Below are 18272 nucleotides of genomic sequence, written 5' to 3' on the forward strand. Positions count from 1 at the left end.
AGACAACTGCTTTGCATTCATGATCCTATTTCCCTCATCTGGGAATGGAGGGTGCCACACTTTTGAATGAAAGCCTTGCTGACTAATGTTCTCCCAAAGAAAGACCATGACCCTGGAATGTATCCAATGTAATCCAGCAGTTACCCTCAGCGTGCTCCATTCCTAATTCCTTTAGCTTTGGGGCTCTGCATGTCTGACCTGGGGTTCGGCTGACAGGGAGCACCTGATAACCATTATTGGTTAAAGGCAGCATCTTCAGAACCCTCTCTTAGGCCAACATCATGAACCCTGTTAGTGTTCCATGAATTTGCTGCTACTGCTTCTAATGCTCCCTTGAGGACTTGGGAACCTGGATCACATGCGGAAAGGGATTTGGACTAATGTGTTTCCTAAGCTCAGGCACCCACGAAGGTTGCAGAAACTGACACCTCATAGTTCTTAACAGGGATTTTGTGGAAAGTAGAGTGAACCATGGTAGGCCGAATAAGGGATGCTGACATACGTCTTTGATCTTACTACACTGAAGAGATAAGCAGAGCTTGTAGATGGGATATCTAACCTATAATTTGAAAGGCAAACGTGGACTTTTGGGGGCTGAAACATTTTGACCAACATCTAGAGAAAGGCATTCAGAATACAGGCATCAGGGTAGGCTGCTTATAATTAGTACAGGAGGAGGGACTGTACTAAGAAAGAAGGATAGCTCATGAACCAGTCAACTGGTTGGTTGATGGCTGATGGCTGTTGGACGCTTTTTTCCCCTTTTTAATTTTTGTTTTTGGGAGAAGAGGGTGTTCAGGTAGTAGTAAGATCTTGAGTGTTTGGCAAACTTTTCCGAAGTATGAATTGACAGGGATCCATCTGTTAAATCAAATGACCAGATAGGCCTCCTCCATCTCTCCTCTCCTCCAGCCCTAGGAATTAATCTGGTCAAGGAAGACAAAGCAAATTTGCTCTCATCCAAGGCATCCCTCGTCATTCTGGCTCATTCTCAAAGTCAGGCTCAAGGTCATTTCCGCGCCTGCCCTTGAGCACATCCCAGCTTCTGGTTGGGCCCTAAACTAAATGAGCCTCCCTGAGGTGGGTGCTGTAGATGGAAAGGACTGTGGAAGAGCCAGACCTTGAGAAGCGATCGCATCAACTGTGAGACTCACAGCTGTCAGCAACCTGGTGTCCAATAAGCTTTCCTGGACATCAGATAGCTGTGAAATAACATTTTGATGAATTAGGTAAAAAATGAATCACAAACATGTGGAATACATTTTCTTCACTGCACTCAGGATTCAAAATTTACGAGGCAAAGTATTTGGCTACATTTGCCAAACCCAAGAAGCATTTGAAAGGAAGCCAGCAAAAGATGTTTCATGGAGACCGGCTGGGTTTGCTCTGCTTGGCTCATAAAGAGGGTCTGTAAGGAAATCTGCAGCCTCTCCTGGCACCCATAGCCCCCCCTTACAGATGCTTCCCTGGGAATGGGGTCTGAGAGGATCTGGTCATTTCCTCGCCTACCAGGTCCGAAGGCCAGGAAGATGCCCCGCATGTCCATGAGCTCGTTGTCGTAGCCGTGCCATCCACGCTGCCAACCTTCCCGCCTGCCGGTGCTGTTCATCCAAAACGGAAGCATCTCTCGATTCTGAAACCAAGCAAGGCAGACACGTGACTCTGAGTCCTGAGTGGTGCTGAGCGGGCATCTGCTCCACGCTGCCCCTCCAGCAGGGGGCGCTTTCCTCCTCTGCACACTGACTGAGCCACCCAACCTCCGCTGCCACTCTTCCTGCTCCAGGCGGCTCAGACCTTGGGCAGCAGCCTATTCAATTGCTAAGTGCCCTGGTTAACAAGATGTTTTCCTACATGGGGCTGAATTGTGTCCCATAATCAGTTTTAGAGCCACTAAATATAGTAAGTTAGTGGCAGAAGGGATGTTAAAGCGTATCTGTGGTGTCATAAAAAATGTATTTGGTCTTTGTCCCAGGTTTCTCACCTAGAGCTCCGAAAACCAGGGGTACAATTTCCTGAGTGATAAGAATGTCTTTGGCTTTCCATTTAAAAGGAGCTATTTTCTCCCACACCTGAATTAATGCTACTGAGAGGGGTCCTGGGGTTGGGGGCTAGACAGCTTCAGGGTGGAGGCTGGCCACCAGAGGAACCAGACCAGGAGAGGGGAGAGGGGTTGGAGACTGAGTCCAATCACCTGACCCATGATTTCCTCACTCGTGTCTGCTCAATGAAGCCCCATATGAAGCCCATGGGGCGTGCGGTTCCGGAGCCCCTGGGGAGTGGAAGCTCTGCCTGCCTCACCTCCCATGCTTTCTCTCCCACGGGCCTCTCTATGTGGTGCCTCCCTAAGGGCCATCCATTCCAATAAAACAGTCGTCTTAAATGTAGTGTGCTTTCCTGAGTTCAGTGATTGTCCTAGTGAATGATCAACCTGAAGTGTGACCCCTCGAATGTAGCCAAATCAAACACAGGTGCCGGCATCCTGGGGACCTGGGACTTGTGGCTGGCATCTGAGTGGGGGCTGTCTTGTGGGATGGAGTCCCTTGACCTGTGAGGCCCACTCTAACTCCAGGTATTGTTGTCAGCATTGAACTGAATGGCGGGATATCCAGCTGACGGAGAATCGTCGGGAAACATTATCTATCTAATCACATTTCCTAGCAAAGCAGCTGGAGCCCAGCCTCAGCACATCCCAGCGCCCTTTCCCATGCAGCCCACCCTGCCCTTCTTCCTCCTAGCCCTGACCTTGGGAGCAACTCCAAGCCAGCCTCCTCTCCTCTGTTAATGAGCACACTGGAAGATGGCACCTTTGCTTCCCTTTTCCAGGCTTTGCAGATCTTAATTTCCCTCAACCACTCTTCCTTTGGGAGGGGTTCCAGAACCATCACTTCCCATCACCCTTCTTTTCTTCAGAACCAAATTTTCTACAGCTGCTCACTTCCTATGAAATAGAGGACTGAGAGAAGGCTTTGCAAGTCCTATGGAGGCTGCAGCCGGCTGGGCGCAAGCCTAGTCATGTACCACAGAAGCCATTCATTCTTCTAAGACCTCACCAAGGACGAACCGTCCATCCTTGCTACGCAGGTTTCAATATTACAAATATTTACTACTTCAAATGCAGGAGGTAGAATAGGCTGGTCATGATGAATGAGTAGAATCAAGACTGCTAAGCTACCAGCAATTTACAGGTTGGCTCACGAGACTAGTAACAGTATCATATGTTTAGTGAGCCAAGCAGTCCACCAAGAGCTGACACCAACATCCACTTAACCATCACAACATCCCAGTGGGGATGATACCATTTCCTCCATTTTGTAGTTGAAGGGACTAAGGTTCAGAGAGGTGAAGTGACTGAGTCAGAGCCACACAGCTAGTGCAAGGCAGGGCTGGGACTGGAACCCAGGTCATCTGTCTCCCGGTGCCTGGGCCCCTTCCACTCCATACTGCCAGAGGTCACTGCAGTGCTCCTGCTGGCACTGGCCAGTGAGCTGTCACCTTGCACCTCACATCCTCACTCACAGAGTGTGACCAGAACCAAAGCACTAACAGGATTTGGGAACTGGGTTGGTGCAGTTAAATTGGGTTAAATTCCAGCTGCTACTTTCTAGCTCTGGGATCTTGGCTATTTCACGTCTGTGAGCTGCAGTCTCCCTGCTGGTCCTGGCCACCTTGTAGGGTCTGTAGGGGATGGCATGACTGTGTGCTAAGTCCCTGACATACAATAAGTGCTCAATAGGTGGCAGCGGTCTGGTCCGCAGATGCCCCTGGCGGTGGGGCCAGGCACCCAGGCCGTATGCAGCCGGGCAGTGTGGGTCGTGAGGGCTGAGCCTGCTTATGCTTATTTAGCTGTCATATCACATTGCACAGCCATCTGCTCTCACCCCATAAATCGCCCCCTCGCATTGCAGCTTTCCAAGTTTCTCCGTTTCCTGAGTTTCCCGCATCCCTCGTCCCTCCTTCTCCAGCTGTGGCTCGTGTTTTTCCATGGGAAGGTTTCTTTCACTTACTGCATCTCTAACTTTCTCTTTTTCTTCCTTATCTGTCCATGGTGATGATCACAACACATCCCAATTTAGTCTCACCAGCTAATTTAATGTGTTGCTTCTCCCTCTCACAGTCTACAAGGCGGAGAGCACTGAAGCACGAAGTGGAACTCTTTTGCTATGAACGACCTCACCAATTATGAACCTCATAGTCTGTGTGTGTGCCATGACAAAGAACAGAAGCAAGAGAGATGAAGCCCGACGGCCTAGATTCCACAAATCAACACACGCAGCCATGAAAACCCCAGCCCTGAAGGTGATTTTGGCTCTTTCTAGTCATAGGTAAATCGACTCATTTTTATTAAAATAACAAGTTGCCCCAGAAAAACAATTGCTCTTACTGAGGAAAAAATCGTAGCCACCTGGCGGGTCAGGTGCACAGGTGACTGTGTAGTGTAAGTGATGGACTCAGCCTTCATTTCACAATGCTGCGGCGACGATTTTCTTCTTTTCCCTCTGCCAGTGACTTTTAGCACCTCTGTTTTGTACCCCACATTATCTTTTCAAGGGCATACAGCTGAGGCCAGGCCTACGAAGAAGGGCCTGCCACACGCCTCTCCACCTCCACAGCGGGAATCCCCACCTGTGGATCCGGAAGCTCCTGGTTGGCCTGCTGACCCCATCCAGCCCCTGCAGGGCCCAGGGACTGCCACACAGCGCCACCTAGTGACATCCCGGGAGGCGACCCAGCCCTCCAGATCTGGTCGAAGGTGAGAAACAAGGGTGAGGATGGGCTTGTGTGTGTGTGTTCAGGGGCAGGGGGGCCTCTAAGTGGGATCCCACTGTAGGGTGGGCAGCCAATTCCCAGGGTGGCAGGAAGCACCCGGTTCTCCTGCAACGTGTGCTGGAGGGGGTGGCTCCCCACTCATCATCTGGTGGGGAGGAAATCCACTCCACACAGGCAGAGAAGGAGTGGGGGGCCCCAGGTGAGAGGAGTCCCAGGCGACGGTGGAACGTCCCTGCCAGCATGTAGGAGAAACCCATGACTTCAGGGCTGGTTTATTCAGTCCCACGGACATGCACTGAGCGCTGGATTCATGCCAGGAACTCGGCTAGGCTTCTGGGGTGGGGGGCACAGAGGTGGAGGGCGGCTCCTTCCCCTAACAGAGCTCAGCTTTAGTGAGGGAGGAAGGGGGCTGCAGCTGCTGGGCATTGACTCCAGAGTAAGTCGCTACCAGGAGTGGGTGCCCAAGCCTGAAAGAGGGAGGGAGGCTCAGGCCCAGGGAGGCCTTCAGCGGAGGGGACACGGGAGGAGGCTGTGGGAGAGTCAGTCAGTGGGGACGCAACTGTGTGCATGTGTCCTACATGCATGTAAGCACGTGTGTGCATATGTGTGTGAATGTGTGTGTGCATGAGTGTGTATGTGCCTGGGTATGAGAGTGTGTGTGAGTGCATGAGTGTAAGCATGTATGTGTGTGCACGAGTGTGTATATGTGAGTGTGTGTTTATGTGTGTCTGTGTTGTATGTGTGTGTTAAAGTTTATGTGTGTGTGAGTGTGTGTAGCAGTGGGGTAGGGAGATGGAGAGGAGAAATCAGGAGGAGGAGTCCACACAGGGAGTCCAAATAAAGAGGGTGGGGTCACTACAACGGTTCTGCAGTGACAGAATCCTGGGAACTCCAAGAGCGGGGGAGCCCTTGAATGACCTAGGTGGGAAAGACGGAAAGAAAGCTGCCGTCAGAGAGAGATGGCTGGAAGAGATGGAAGGGGAGAGGAACTGGGTTGTTTTGCTAGCGGGGTTGTGGCAACTAAACAGGGTGATCAACTCTCCTGGTTTGCAGCTGAGAGAGTTTCAGGGATGCAAGACTTGCAGTTTGAAAACCAGGACAGTCCCAGGTGAACCAGGACAAGTTGGCCACTGTACAGTCAGCACTATATTAGGAATTTAGGTAACATCTTCACCCATGGTGATGTGCTCAGCGCTTCCCAGTGCCCTCCAGGACCCCTCCTCTAGACAGGGGTAGACAGCAATGCCAGGACCCTCCTTGATGAGCCCCTCAACCAATTAATCATTTCTAACAGGAAGGAACCAGAAATAAATCACCCCACACCAGGAAGTGCGGTGAGAAGCGGCTGAGCGGTTGCCTTCAGGCTTGCGCGGTTTCATGCGGGTGCCTGCATTCTATTTGGGTGCCTGCACTCCGTCGCCAGCTCCCCGTGATAATGCCTGTTACATGCTTGCATTACTTTGGGTAGCCAAGGGATAATTATGAGATAAGGGTTATAATTTCTAAACCAGGCCTTTGTCTTAATCATCCTTAGCATTAAAATGAAAAGAAACTGCAACATTCGCGCTTTACCTCCAAATCAGAAACCCAGTAAATACAGTTTGTTCTACACTTGCCAGGGCCCATCCGTTTGCATTCAGCATTGTAGGATCCCTTTGTGTGCTGAGCTGAGCTGTGCTGTCTGGGGAGCACACCCAGAAATGCGAGGCTGCGCTGGGAATGAAGGTGCAGGCAGAGGGAGGGGTGGAGGGACAGAAAGAGGCGGGGAGCACCGAGTGGTCCATGTTCATTATTTGCTGTTGCACATGGGCAAGGTGTGGCTTTGGCAAACTCTAGGCACATTTACTTGTCTTTTCGTGATGCATTTTTGGAATACATGAGCATATATATTTCTCACCCATTCCTTCCTATCTCTCTCCACCATATATAGGAGAATGGTTGCAAAGCCAGGAAGAATAGCAGAGAAGGCTGGTGGCCAACAGCTGCCCAACATCCAGCCTCCAGCTGTGTCCTACATCCCTAAATGACTCCTCTCAAGGTGGCGGAAGGGTTGAAATCTTGTCTTCCCTGGCAACCCACCCAGAGTAGAGGTGCCATTGCAGGGCCTCGTCTGGTCCCTCCTGCTCTGCCTGGTGCTGCCCCTCTGGCCTTCTTCCCACAGAGGCCACAGCGTCACTCCCTGCTGGAAACCAGGGTGCTCACCACCCACACCAGTGCATCCCATGCTGGCTGCACAAGGACCACCCTCAGCTTGGCCTGGACCTGGCTCCTGGATATTTGCATTCAGCAGGTCAAGAGGAGCTGAGGAATCTCTTCTGAATGTCCCCCAGGTGGTCGGGATGTGCAGTCAGGCATGGGAACCCCTGGAAGCTGCTCACCTGGCATCTGCCATAGGCCATGTAAAAAGATGATTGTCCTTTTCTGAGAAGTGCCTGAGATCAGGGACTGTGCCTTATCTCCCTTTGTGTGGCCCTGGGCATAGCAAAATGGGCCCTCCCTCTTACAAAGTTCAAAGGGCTTCAAGGGACCACAGAATTAGGCACAGCATTAGCTGGCACAGGGCTGCTTTCCAACAGACAGGAGTCAGGGCGGCCCTCCAGCTGCTCCAACAGGTGCTTCATTCTCAATGGCTGGCACCCATGGGGTGCTGGTTGTTACACATTTTAACTATCGTGTCTCCTTTCAACTACTGAAAGTATAATTCTCATGAGGTGTGGGGTCAGGGACCCAAGTTCTTCCCTTTCTCCCTTGAGGCATCACAGCAGGTCTCCAGGGAACTGGGGGACACCGTTGAAATCTGGTCAGATGAAAATAAAAGGTGAAACCTATCTAAGGTGTATTAGAGGCCTAATAAAAATCCGCATTTTTCTTCTAGGACATGGTTATAACAGAAGCCTCCCACCTCCCTGAAAATACAATACACTTCTGACATCCTCCCAGTCTAAGAAAAGTCACCAATAATATTCAAGCCATGGGTGGCTTCAGTGAAAACTCTGGTGAAATGATGACAGTTTGGCTGGCTTGGATGGTTTTGCTGCTAGTGTGAAGGTCGAGATATGGTTTCTATTATAAACCACGCTTTCTCGGATTTTGTGGCGTTGCTATTTTAAATTGTCCTGCAAAGAGGCTTCCAGCCAGCGGGACTCTTCGGAGCCCGTGGGAGTGGTGGTGATGAGCCTTTGAGATGTGTTTGCCGCATGCCGCTCCAAAGAGATGTTCCTCTAACCGTTTCCCTTTCTCTGTCTTTCTAAAACAGAATGTAATTGCTCAGGCAGCAGACCACTGGCCTGACCCCAGAGAGCCCCTGGCCACACACTGCTTGCTCCTCGAAATGGGAATTGCAGGCAGCAAAGTCAGCAGGGAGCCAGAGACGCAGACGTTCTCGGCGTGGAGCGAAGCGCTGGAGAAAAGCACTCAGTGGATGGGGTTTCTTTCTTCTTTTCTTTTTTTTTTCCGAATCACGTTGAGTGCAGTGCAGCCAGGCTGAGAAGGGTACGCCTGTGCTCCCATGCAGCTCACACAGATGGCTCTGGTCGCCACCAGAACGCATGCAGCTTCCCGCCCCGCATCTGACTTCCTGAAGCTCAGGCAGGCCTGGACAATACCACACGAGCTGCCACTAAAGCTCCGAAGCCACGTTTTCCACATTGTCTTGATTTCCCCAGATATTTTGGGTCCAGGCCTCACAGCCGTTCAACCACAGGCTTTAGAATTGAGCCTAGCATTTCATATCCTGTTCCAGTTTTCAAAATAAATCTCTCCTCTGGAGAAAAATATCAGCCTCCTTTAGAAGCTTGGGCCTGAATTTGCTGCATTTCTCTCAAGTCAGGCAGGGGTCCGGACCATGTTCTATGATCTTTCACCAAGCTCTGGGGAAATCTTTCCCCATCCTACCTTCATGAGCGTAGTGGCGTAAGATGGACACTGTCCAGGAGAGGCTGCAGGAATCAGCCCCTCAGGGCTGTGTGTCTCGGCCTTGGACTGTAGCTCTGGGTCAACTGATGCGAGGAGAATTCGTGCTTTCAACATCTCTTCCCTGTTGAAATCTCTTCTGGAGCTCCTAATAATTAGCCAGGGTTGAAAGCCTGACTTCACTTTCTTCTCTGTTTACTTGGTGACTGGTTTACATGGTGACTGGTTTACACACCAGCCATGTGAACAACCTGTCAATAAGTAGAGTCAGGAATCAACTGCCTCAATGTTTAATAATTCGTACCACCCACTAACATCTACTGAGACTCTACTGTGTACAAGTTCATGATGGGAAACAAAAGTCGAGATGCCAAAGACCTGTCCTCAGGGAGCTTCCACTCTAGGAGGGCAGAGTCCAAAACAAATAAACAAATGTAGCATCAGGTCTTACGGAATTCCAAGCTGGAGAGCATTAGCAACTCTTGAGTGTTTCCTGGTGGAGATGGTGTTTGATTTGGCCTTTGAAGGACAGGGAGGGATTGGCACAGAGAGGGCATTCCAGGGATTCTACTGATTATTTATTAGGCTGATTGAAGTTACTTGGGCGAGCTCGGTTACCTCTCCCTGACCACCAAATTCCCAACACTTAAGTGTTGCAATGGAAGAATTGTTTTCACAACCAGAAAAATTTTGGTTCTGGTATATGCAAATCACCCATGTTGGTGATAAGAAAGAAAGGGGTTGGGGTAAGGAAGAAGAAAAGGAGGTAAACTGGGCTTGGAGCAACTGTAGAGGTTTTTGCAGTATGACATGAGCAAAAAAATTTAAAAGGACGATGGTAGAACTTCTGTTTCTGCAAGTGTGAAGGAGCCGAGACGTAGCTCTAGACCCCACAGAAGCCAGAAGGGTGAGTCTGTAACTGGGAAACACGAGGTCAGAAACGCATTGAACATTCTGATGAAATGTTTGGAACATCTTAGAAGAACTGTGTGCTTCATGGCTAGACTGGAATTCAAGTCCTGGGTTTGTTGCTCAGAGATTTGTAACCATAGGCATGGGACCTAAAATGATGAGCCGCCATTAACTCAGTAAAATTGGGATCGCAGTATCCACAATGCAGAGAGAGTGAACTGAGGAGGTACCTAATTCCAGATAGCCACTACTGTTATGGTTGTTATTGACCAAAATAAAAAAAAAACCCATATATTTATTATGTGTAAAATATAAAATAACTTGATGTGTATGTCATTGAAACTTTTGGGAGGACCATAGGGAGCTCTTTCCAAAGTCTACAATGATCCAGGCATGAAAAATTAAGATTGTTGTTCACAGCAACCAGTATTACTAATTACAGGTGGATGAAATCACATTGACAGTCTGTTTAGCGGGTCAGTGTAAGAATTTTCATGGAACTGCTCATGACCTGTTTGACTTTGTTCTTTGACTCTGTTCTTCCCATGAGCTGTGAATTACATTACCCTGAAGATATGGATCATGATCCTCCCTGGAAAAATTCCCTGTGGTTTCCTATTGAACTTAAGATTAAAAAATACCAAGTTTTTTGTTTTTTTTATCTTGAGATGGAATCTCGCTGTGTCGCCCAGGCTGGAGTGCAGTGCTGCAATCTTGGCTCACGAAAACTTCCGCCTCCCAGGTTCAAGTGATTCTCCTGCCTCAGCCTCCCACGTAGCTGGGATTGTAGGCACGTACCACCACGCCTGGCTAATTTTTGTATTTTTAGTAGAGACGGGGTTTCACCGTGTTGGCCAGGCTGGTCTCAAACTCCTGACCTCAGGTGATCTGCCTGCCTCGGCCTCCCAAAGTGCTGATGTTACAGGTGTGAGCCACTATGCCCAGCCACAAAAATACCAAGTCTTAAGATAAAAAATACCAAGTCCTGGGCCAATGGTCCCTTGCTTACCTAAGCAGCCCCATCTCGTTGCCACGCCCCCTCTCCTGACTCCCCACACTTGGCCACCTGGCCCATTCTTTCCATTCCTCTAACTCTCAAAGGTCTTTCCAGCTCAGGTTCTTCAAGCAGACCGTTCCCTCAGCCTGGAGAGCACTTCCTCTTCCCGCCTGACCACTGAGAACTCCTCCTCTGGGTTTCAGCCTCAAGCTCTCTTCTCAGAGAGGCCCCCGTAGCCCCTCACCTACATCGGGCTCCTGTTTCCCCCACCCCAGTACCCTCTTTCATGGCAATCTCTGTGTCCATGACAGCTCTTACCACAGTGATTTATTTGTGTGGTATGTGTATTTATTTAGTATCTACTGTCTTCACGAGCAGGGAGAGCGGGAGGGGGACAAGGACTCCCAGTGGCTCCCCACTGTGGAATTAGAACTTTTCATTGGCCATCACATGCAGTCGGCACTTGGCACACATCTGCTGGTTTGCTAGGCGCATGATGGCTGATGCACACGGCCTTCACAGTGGGGGATGGAAAAGTATGCTTGAGTCTGCTGCAAACTGCCCTTCTCCACTTGGCATTTTGCTGTGTTGTGCCTGACTCTCCCATAATTTAGCATCACCGAGCCTGCCTCCTCAGTATCCTTGGCCCACCATGACATTGTGACAACCCAACCTGCCCCAGGCCCCTGGGAGAGGGAGTGGCAGGGTGCCCAACTGAGAACCCCAGTGGAGCCAGCCTGGGCAGGGCTCCCGTGCTCTGGGGAAGAGCGTGATCTTCATCCCCTGGAGGGAAGACGCAGGGCAAAGGCTTTCCAGAGGACAGGGACCAGGTCTCAGGTAGGACTTCCGTGAGGAAGGCCCATTTCCTATGACAGGCTCAGGCTGGACCCATGGAGGCAGCCTGTGCTTTACCTCTTTCTGTTTCATCCTATGGGGATAAGAACACTTTCAGATTTCTCTCCTTTCAGGACAGGAGGCCGGAGAAAGGACTGACAGCAGCTGGAAATCCAGCTGGACTATTAAAGAGTGCAGGGGCAGAGGCAAACTGGGGGCCCCTGGCCAGGGGGCTTGCTTTACTATGGCAGGGTCAGCAGTCCCACTACATGACTGTGTAATCCCAGCACTTTGGGAGGCTGAGGTGGGTGGATCACAAGGTCAGGAGTTCAAGACCAGCCTGGCAAATGTGGTGAAATCCCATCCCTACTAAAACTAGAAAAATTAACCAGGCATGGTGGCAGACACCTGTAGTCCCAGCTACCTGGGAGGTTGAGTCAGGAGAATCACTTGAAACTGGAAGGTGGAGGTTGCAGTGAGCCGAGATCCCGCCACTGCACTCCAGCCTGGGCAACAGAGCAAGACTCCGTCTCAAAAAAAAAAAAAAAGACAATCTGTTCCTGTCTTTATCTTTTTCAGTGACTCCTCTCTAAGAAATCCTGAGAAAAAGATGAACTCAATAAAGTCTTCCTGTTAGTGCTGCCGCCTTAAAGTCTGCAAGACTTAAATCGATGGTAGAAAGTTAGTGTGTTTTGGGGAGGGGCATTTTTACCAAGGAAACCAAATCTTCCATGTTTCTGGGATGGCGGCTATAGGCAGAAAGGAGTGGGGGACGGGACTCTAGTGGCTGTCACCCAGCATCACCGTGTCCTGACTCAGCCGTTTTCCTCATCATGGCTAAACCAGAAACCAGTCTCATCTGCCAGCCGAACTCAGACCTGGAGAGATTGCTTTCAGGCTGAGAGTCTTGCCATGCCACAGATGTGAAGTGTAAGCCAGCCCTGAAATGTCATCGCATGCACTGTGGATGGGTGTGTAGGTTTCAGGGCAAAACATAACGTTCTTTTACCATTTGGGGAGAAGTTTTGCAAATAGAAGTGTGAGAGATTAATAGCCTTGGCACAGAGCAGAAACAAGGATAGAGAATGGGGTTTTTAATTCTCTGTTGTCAAGAAAGTACAACAAACAATAGGATGATGTCAAAAAAAGAAGTTTAAGCCAATAAAGAAAGAATGGGCACTTGTTTTGGGGATTTCTCAGAAAACAAATAAAGCCCCAATGTTATACTAAAGTAGAATCAGAAACTATAACTTTTACATATGGTGTCTTCATAATAAAAATTTGCAAATTCCAGGGTCGAAGTAAAATGATTAAGATATTTAGTCTAGGAAACTGCAAAAAGTCATTAAAAGATATCTCAATGTCTCTCAGGACTCAGGGACAATTATGATTTTCCAGAGAAACATATATGTTCATGAATATAGATGCTCTAAGTTATATGAATGGAACTGATTGTTCTCTTTGGATTAGCTTCTTGGAAGCTCAGAACCACATGTGTGTTCCATTTTATTTGGCTGTATGTTATTTTCAGAACTAACAATAACAGCTGGGTGTGCTGGCTCACACCTGTAATACCAGCACTTTGGGAGGCCAAGGCGGGCGGATCACTTGAGATTCAGAAGTTCAAGACCCTCCTGGCCAACATGGTGAAACCCCATCTCTACTAAAAATACAAAAATTAGCTGGGCATGGTGGTGGGCACCTGTAATCTCAGCTACTTGGGAGGCTGAGGCAAGAGGATCTCTTGAACCTAGGAGGCAGAGGTTGCAGTGAGTTGAGATCATGCCACCTCATCCCAGCCTGGCTGACGGAGTGAGACTCCGTGTCAAAAAACAAAAACAAAAACAAAAACAAACAAACAAAAACAAGAAAACAACATCGAAACAAACAAACAAACAAAACTAACAATATCCACGATGCAGAGTCATTAGGAGAATTAGAAACAAGAACTAGGATGCACTTAATTCAAGATAGCTATTATTATTGCAGTAGTTGCTGTTGTCACTGACTAAAATTTAAGCAGAAATTTTTCTTGATGTATTTATTATCTGCAAGGTATAAAATAACTTTCTATGCATACCATTGAAGTTTTGGGGGAGGGGTCGTTCTAGAGTTGCTAAGGATCCGGGTGTAATACATGAAGATGAATTTCGCAGCCCTTATCATTAGTAATTAAAGGTTTGTGAGCCACCATGGATAGCGTATTAGTGAGCAACCCTCATCTTTCAGAGCTAATCTTATTTTTTCACACCCTATTTATCTTATTTCTGATGTTCTTTTTTTTTCTTTTTAAAGTTCCTGCTTCACTTATCTTTGAAATTACCTCAAATCTTCCTTTGGAAATGATTGTATATTTTAAAATGCTGCTCCAGTAATTATCAATAGCTAGGCATTCTTCCTTTCTGTTCTGTGGCTTTTCCCTAAGACATACAATACAGTACTGCTTAGCCCTTGCTAACTGATGGTCTCACTTCTGATTTACTCAGACAAACGTGTGTGTGTGTATTTGTCAATGCGTACAAAACACATAATAGAACATAACATGGTCAACGCTAATTTGTCAGTTTCCTACAGGGGAGCAGGTACTTGGACCCACAGCAGAGTACGGGGGCAGGAGGATGTGGGGGAGATGGAAGGGAGCAGGTACTTGGACTCACAGAAGAGTATGGGGCAGGAGGATGCGGGGGAGATGGAAGGGAGCAGGTACTTGGACCCACAGCAGAGTACAGGGCGGATGATTGGGGGGAGATGGAAAGGAGCAGGTACTTGGACCCACAGCAGAGTACGGGGCAGGATAATGGGGAGTAGATGGAAGGGAGCAGTCACCTGGACTCACAGCAGAGTACGGGGCAGAATGACTGGGGGAGATGGAAGGGAGCAGGTACTTGGACCCACAGCAGAGTGCGGGGCAGGATGATGGCGAGGAGATGGAAGGGAGCAGGCACCTGGACCCACAGCAGAGTGCGGGGTGGAAGGATGGAGGGGAGATGGAAGCAGAGCCAAGGGAAGGAGGACGTGTCCTCACACTTGTCACTGGGCATCCTGAGTGGGCCAGCGCAAGTCAGAATGGGGCAGAGGCTGCTGTTTGTCCTTGCTCTCCCCTCACCCCTTCTTTCTGTTTTTTGTTTCGGGGCCCCAGTCTGCCTGACTCCTGGCCTCTGTTTCACTTTTGTCCTGTGATTGGGACCCCCTGGTCTGCACTTCGGCACAACTTCAGATCTCAGAACCAAAGCTGACCCAAGGCAGGAACTTCCTAGCCCCACTAGTCAGCTGATTAATGAGACCGAGGGGAAGCCGCTAGTGGGTTCTGGGCAGAAGCAGATTTACAGCTTATGCACCAAGGTTCTTCATGTGTGTGAACTTCTTCCAAATCCCTGTACCTAATTTTGTATTCATAATTGTGTATATTTTCTTCTTAAAGAGAGATCCCCTTCACCTTAATTCCATAATCTTCAGAGTCCTACAAAACCCGAGTCTGGCCCTGGCTCTGGTATGTATATTTTGCTCCCTGATAAAAGTAGGAGACGTGCAAACAGAACCCACACCCTTTCTTTCCTGCTTTGGAATGTCCTGATGGGATATGATGTGATGTGTGGAGCTGCAGCAGCCATCTTGTGACCTTGAAGAAAGCCAAGAGCATTGCAGAAGAGCTGGCTTGGGGCGTGAGATAATTGAGTTGCTGGATTCAGCAATCCTGGAATTGCCTGCCTCCAGACTTCTACTTATGTGGGATAGTAAATCCTTTTTGTTTCAGCCACATTTATCAAAGGGCTGTGATTTATGACCAAGAGCGTCTTGACAGATGTCTCAAGGTCTCCCAGTACTGCGTTTCATCACTCACTGAAGGCCCAGCATCTTCATGCCAGACGTGTGGCTGCTGAGACACCATGTTTACTTTCACTGAGAGGATTCAGGGCTGAAGCTGCTTCCCCAGCACCTGTCACACCCTACTGCTGGGGGCCAAGACCTTTCTCGATGGAATTGAGATGGCACCTCATTAGTCATCCAGCATCTCCCTAGTGACCTCTGGCCCTGCACTCCCCTACCTAAGCCTGTTTTCCACCAAGATGCCCGGATCACCTCTGCCCTCTTACACCCTCCCTCCCTTCCACCCCGTCTCTCAGCACAGGCGACTTCAGCTAAAGACCACGAAGTAAAGACGGATGCAAATAGCCAGCTAAGAAATGACTGACGGCTGTGAATTAACCTTCAGGGCATATTTGCTTTTAAAAATTCAAAGCAATTCTGCCAGAATTTTATAAACTGAAAAAAGTTCAAACAGTAAGCCCTTTGGTGAGATCTGGAAGGCTGGCATTGTGGAATACAGTGAGACCGGTGACTTGCTTGACTACATATGTGCTCTGTGTGAGGTCCTGAGCCAACCACTCTAAGTGATGATTTGGTGATCCCAACCTAACCTCACTCCAGATGACCTCACACGGTGTGATGAAGCAATGAGAAGCATTTTGGATTGTAGAGGAGAGGTCGTTAGGGAACAGAGGGACCCTCACCTTGTAAACCACGTGGCAGAGAAGCCATAGCTGCCTGAGGAGGGCCTCGCTGGCCTCTGCTCTGAGCAACTCACACTCCTAATCGGATCTGCTCTCTTCTCAGTTCCTTGGTGCCAGGTGCTTCTCTCTGTCTGAGAGCGCCCAGAAGTCACGCAGTCCTCCTGCATGACTGAGGTTCATGTCACACTACCCCCATTTTCCCATGCCCACGTCCCAGACTCCCACTCACCTGCCCAGTCAGCCTCCCTGCTGGTCATCACCGGCCCGCCTCCCAGGGCGGCTACCAACAGTCTGAGGTCTTCCACTTGGTTGGCCTCAACCAGCTACTCTCATGTACCCTGGAGCCTGATCTACTAGGTTGGTGCAAAAGTAATTGTGATTTTTGCCATATACCGCAATTACTTTTGAACCAAGCTAATAACTGCACCCTACCTTCAAATTCCTAAAATAAGCCGTGCTGTCTTCAGGAATGAACTGTAAACATCACTTGACCACAGACTCCCCTAAAGGGCAGGGCCTTCCCGCCATGGCCTGATATCACAAGCTGATGCCAGAGCTGGGGGAGCTTAGCGTCCAGGCCAGCCAGGAGGAGGCTGTGGAGGTCATTCAGGCCTCCACAGGTCCAATTAAAGATTGGAACAAAAATGCATGATAATCTCCTCTGAAAGATCAAATTGGCACGCTGGGGACTCGCAGTCTCGTTTGCCAAACGTTTCTCTTGAAGGTGAAAGCTAGCTGAGCCTCTCCTTGCTTTTGACTGCCCTTGAGCAATTGCTTTGGTTCACAGTAATTGTTCCGCTTTCAAGCAAACAGGTTACACTGTAAGCCCAGTAATCAAGTTAAGGCCCGTTTGTTAAAACACAGGGAGTCTGGAGCCACGAAGTCTAAACCATGACTCTGGGTTCACATCTACAGTTGTGTCTACAAAGTTACCCGATCAAGACTTTTGATTCTCTAAAGAAAGACATAATGCAACCAATGATGCCTACATGAAAAAATCTTTTATGTGTAAAAACTTGAGTAACTATTATTTCACGTTGGACTGTTTTATAGAATTTGCATTGTGAATAAATTGGTGCATATTTCATAATTACCTCAGTTATGAACCAGCCTTCATCAGCCACTAAAGTCAAAGGAGAGACAAACTTCCCTTTCTTGTAATAGAACCTGCTTGGGATGGCTTCTTTCTCATAGACAGTCATGTGTTCCACTGTGCTCAGCTTGTTATATACCTGTAAGGAAAATCAAGAGTGATCAGTTTCACTCTCTTAAATATGTGTGAATATTTACTGGAGCTAGGGGAGAGGAGAACTTACGTATAAGACCAAAGAAAGAAATTGCCAAATACTTGATAGACTTGAATACGTAAAAACAAAAAACTTGTGTGTCTCAAAAAGCCAGGTGGCTTTATCCAGGGAGGCTGAAGATCCACATACTCTCTGACCTAAGAAGTTGACTGTGAGGAACAGAGTGAAATCCCTCAAGCCTGTGCACCTGTAGACATATGGACCAATGAACCCTGCAAACTGGAACAGCCCAAATGCCCAGCGATAGTGGGGGAGGGAAAGAATTCATGGTGTGGTTCTGTAATGGAATACTCTACAGCACTGAAGACGAATGAATTATAGCTACAAACACTCCTGGAAGATTCTCAGGGATCTCAGCTTGAGAGGGAAAAAGAAAGTTGCTGAAAATACAGACAAAATTATTCCAATTCTATATTTCTTATTATAGTTTGAGCAACTACAAAACTAAACAGCATATATGGTAAAACTGTAAAGAGAAGTTTTAATAATTTAAGACAGTGGTTTCCTCTGAGGGGGCAAAAAGGGGGATTGGGTCTGAGAAGGACATACAGATGTCCCAGGTAATGGTAATGTTCTATTTCTCAAGTGTTGTGAGTATAAAGGGTCTGCTGTAACATTACCCTTCACACCTCATTCATTTTATAATAACGTCGAAATGCCCATGCTCTAATATTATTTATGTCTAAACTCCCATGCTGATTTTAAAAGGAAAGTAAGAAATTGGTCTACCTAATATTAAATATCACAAAAATCAAAAAAGATTTGTTCTTTAACTTGACCTAGAGCCTATCCTACTTGCACATGAATCTTCAAAGCACTAGTAATTGTTTGCCATTAATTACATTGCTAATTTCATGATGAAGATGCAAACTTGGTACATACTTTGTACATCTGTCTGCCTCAGCCTCCCAAAGTGCTAGGATTATAGGCTTCAGCCACCGAGTGTAGCCCTGTACATATTTCTTTTTCTTTTCTTCTTTATATATATATATATATATTTTTTTTTTTTTTTTTTTTTTTTTTTTTTTTTTT

General features: G+C 48.1%; 1 protein-coding gene across 1 annotated transcript in view; it reads right to left on the reverse strand.

Annotated features, from left to right (window-relative positions):
* ENPP6 (ectonucleotide pyrophosphatase/phosphodiesterase 6) overlaps positions 1-18272 on the reverse strand; it is a 120399-nt gene that overhangs the window by 7393 nt on the left and 94734 nt on the right. The window contains exons 6-7 of the mRNA XM_025385736.1: positions 17028-17165; positions 1510-1633 (exon numbers count right to left, since the gene is read on the reverse strand). Coding sequence (XP_025241521.1) covers positions 1510-1633; positions 17028-17165 — 262 coding nt within the window. The remainder of the gene's footprint in view (positions 1-1509; positions 1634-17027; positions 17166-18272) is intronic.

Source organism: Theropithecus gelada, chromosome 5 (genome assembly GCF_003255815.1).
Source record: "Theropithecus gelada isolate Dixy chromosome 5, Tgel_1.0, whole genome shotgun sequence".
NCBI lineage: Eukaryota > Metazoa > Chordata > Mammalia > Primates > Cercopithecidae > Theropithecus > Theropithecus gelada.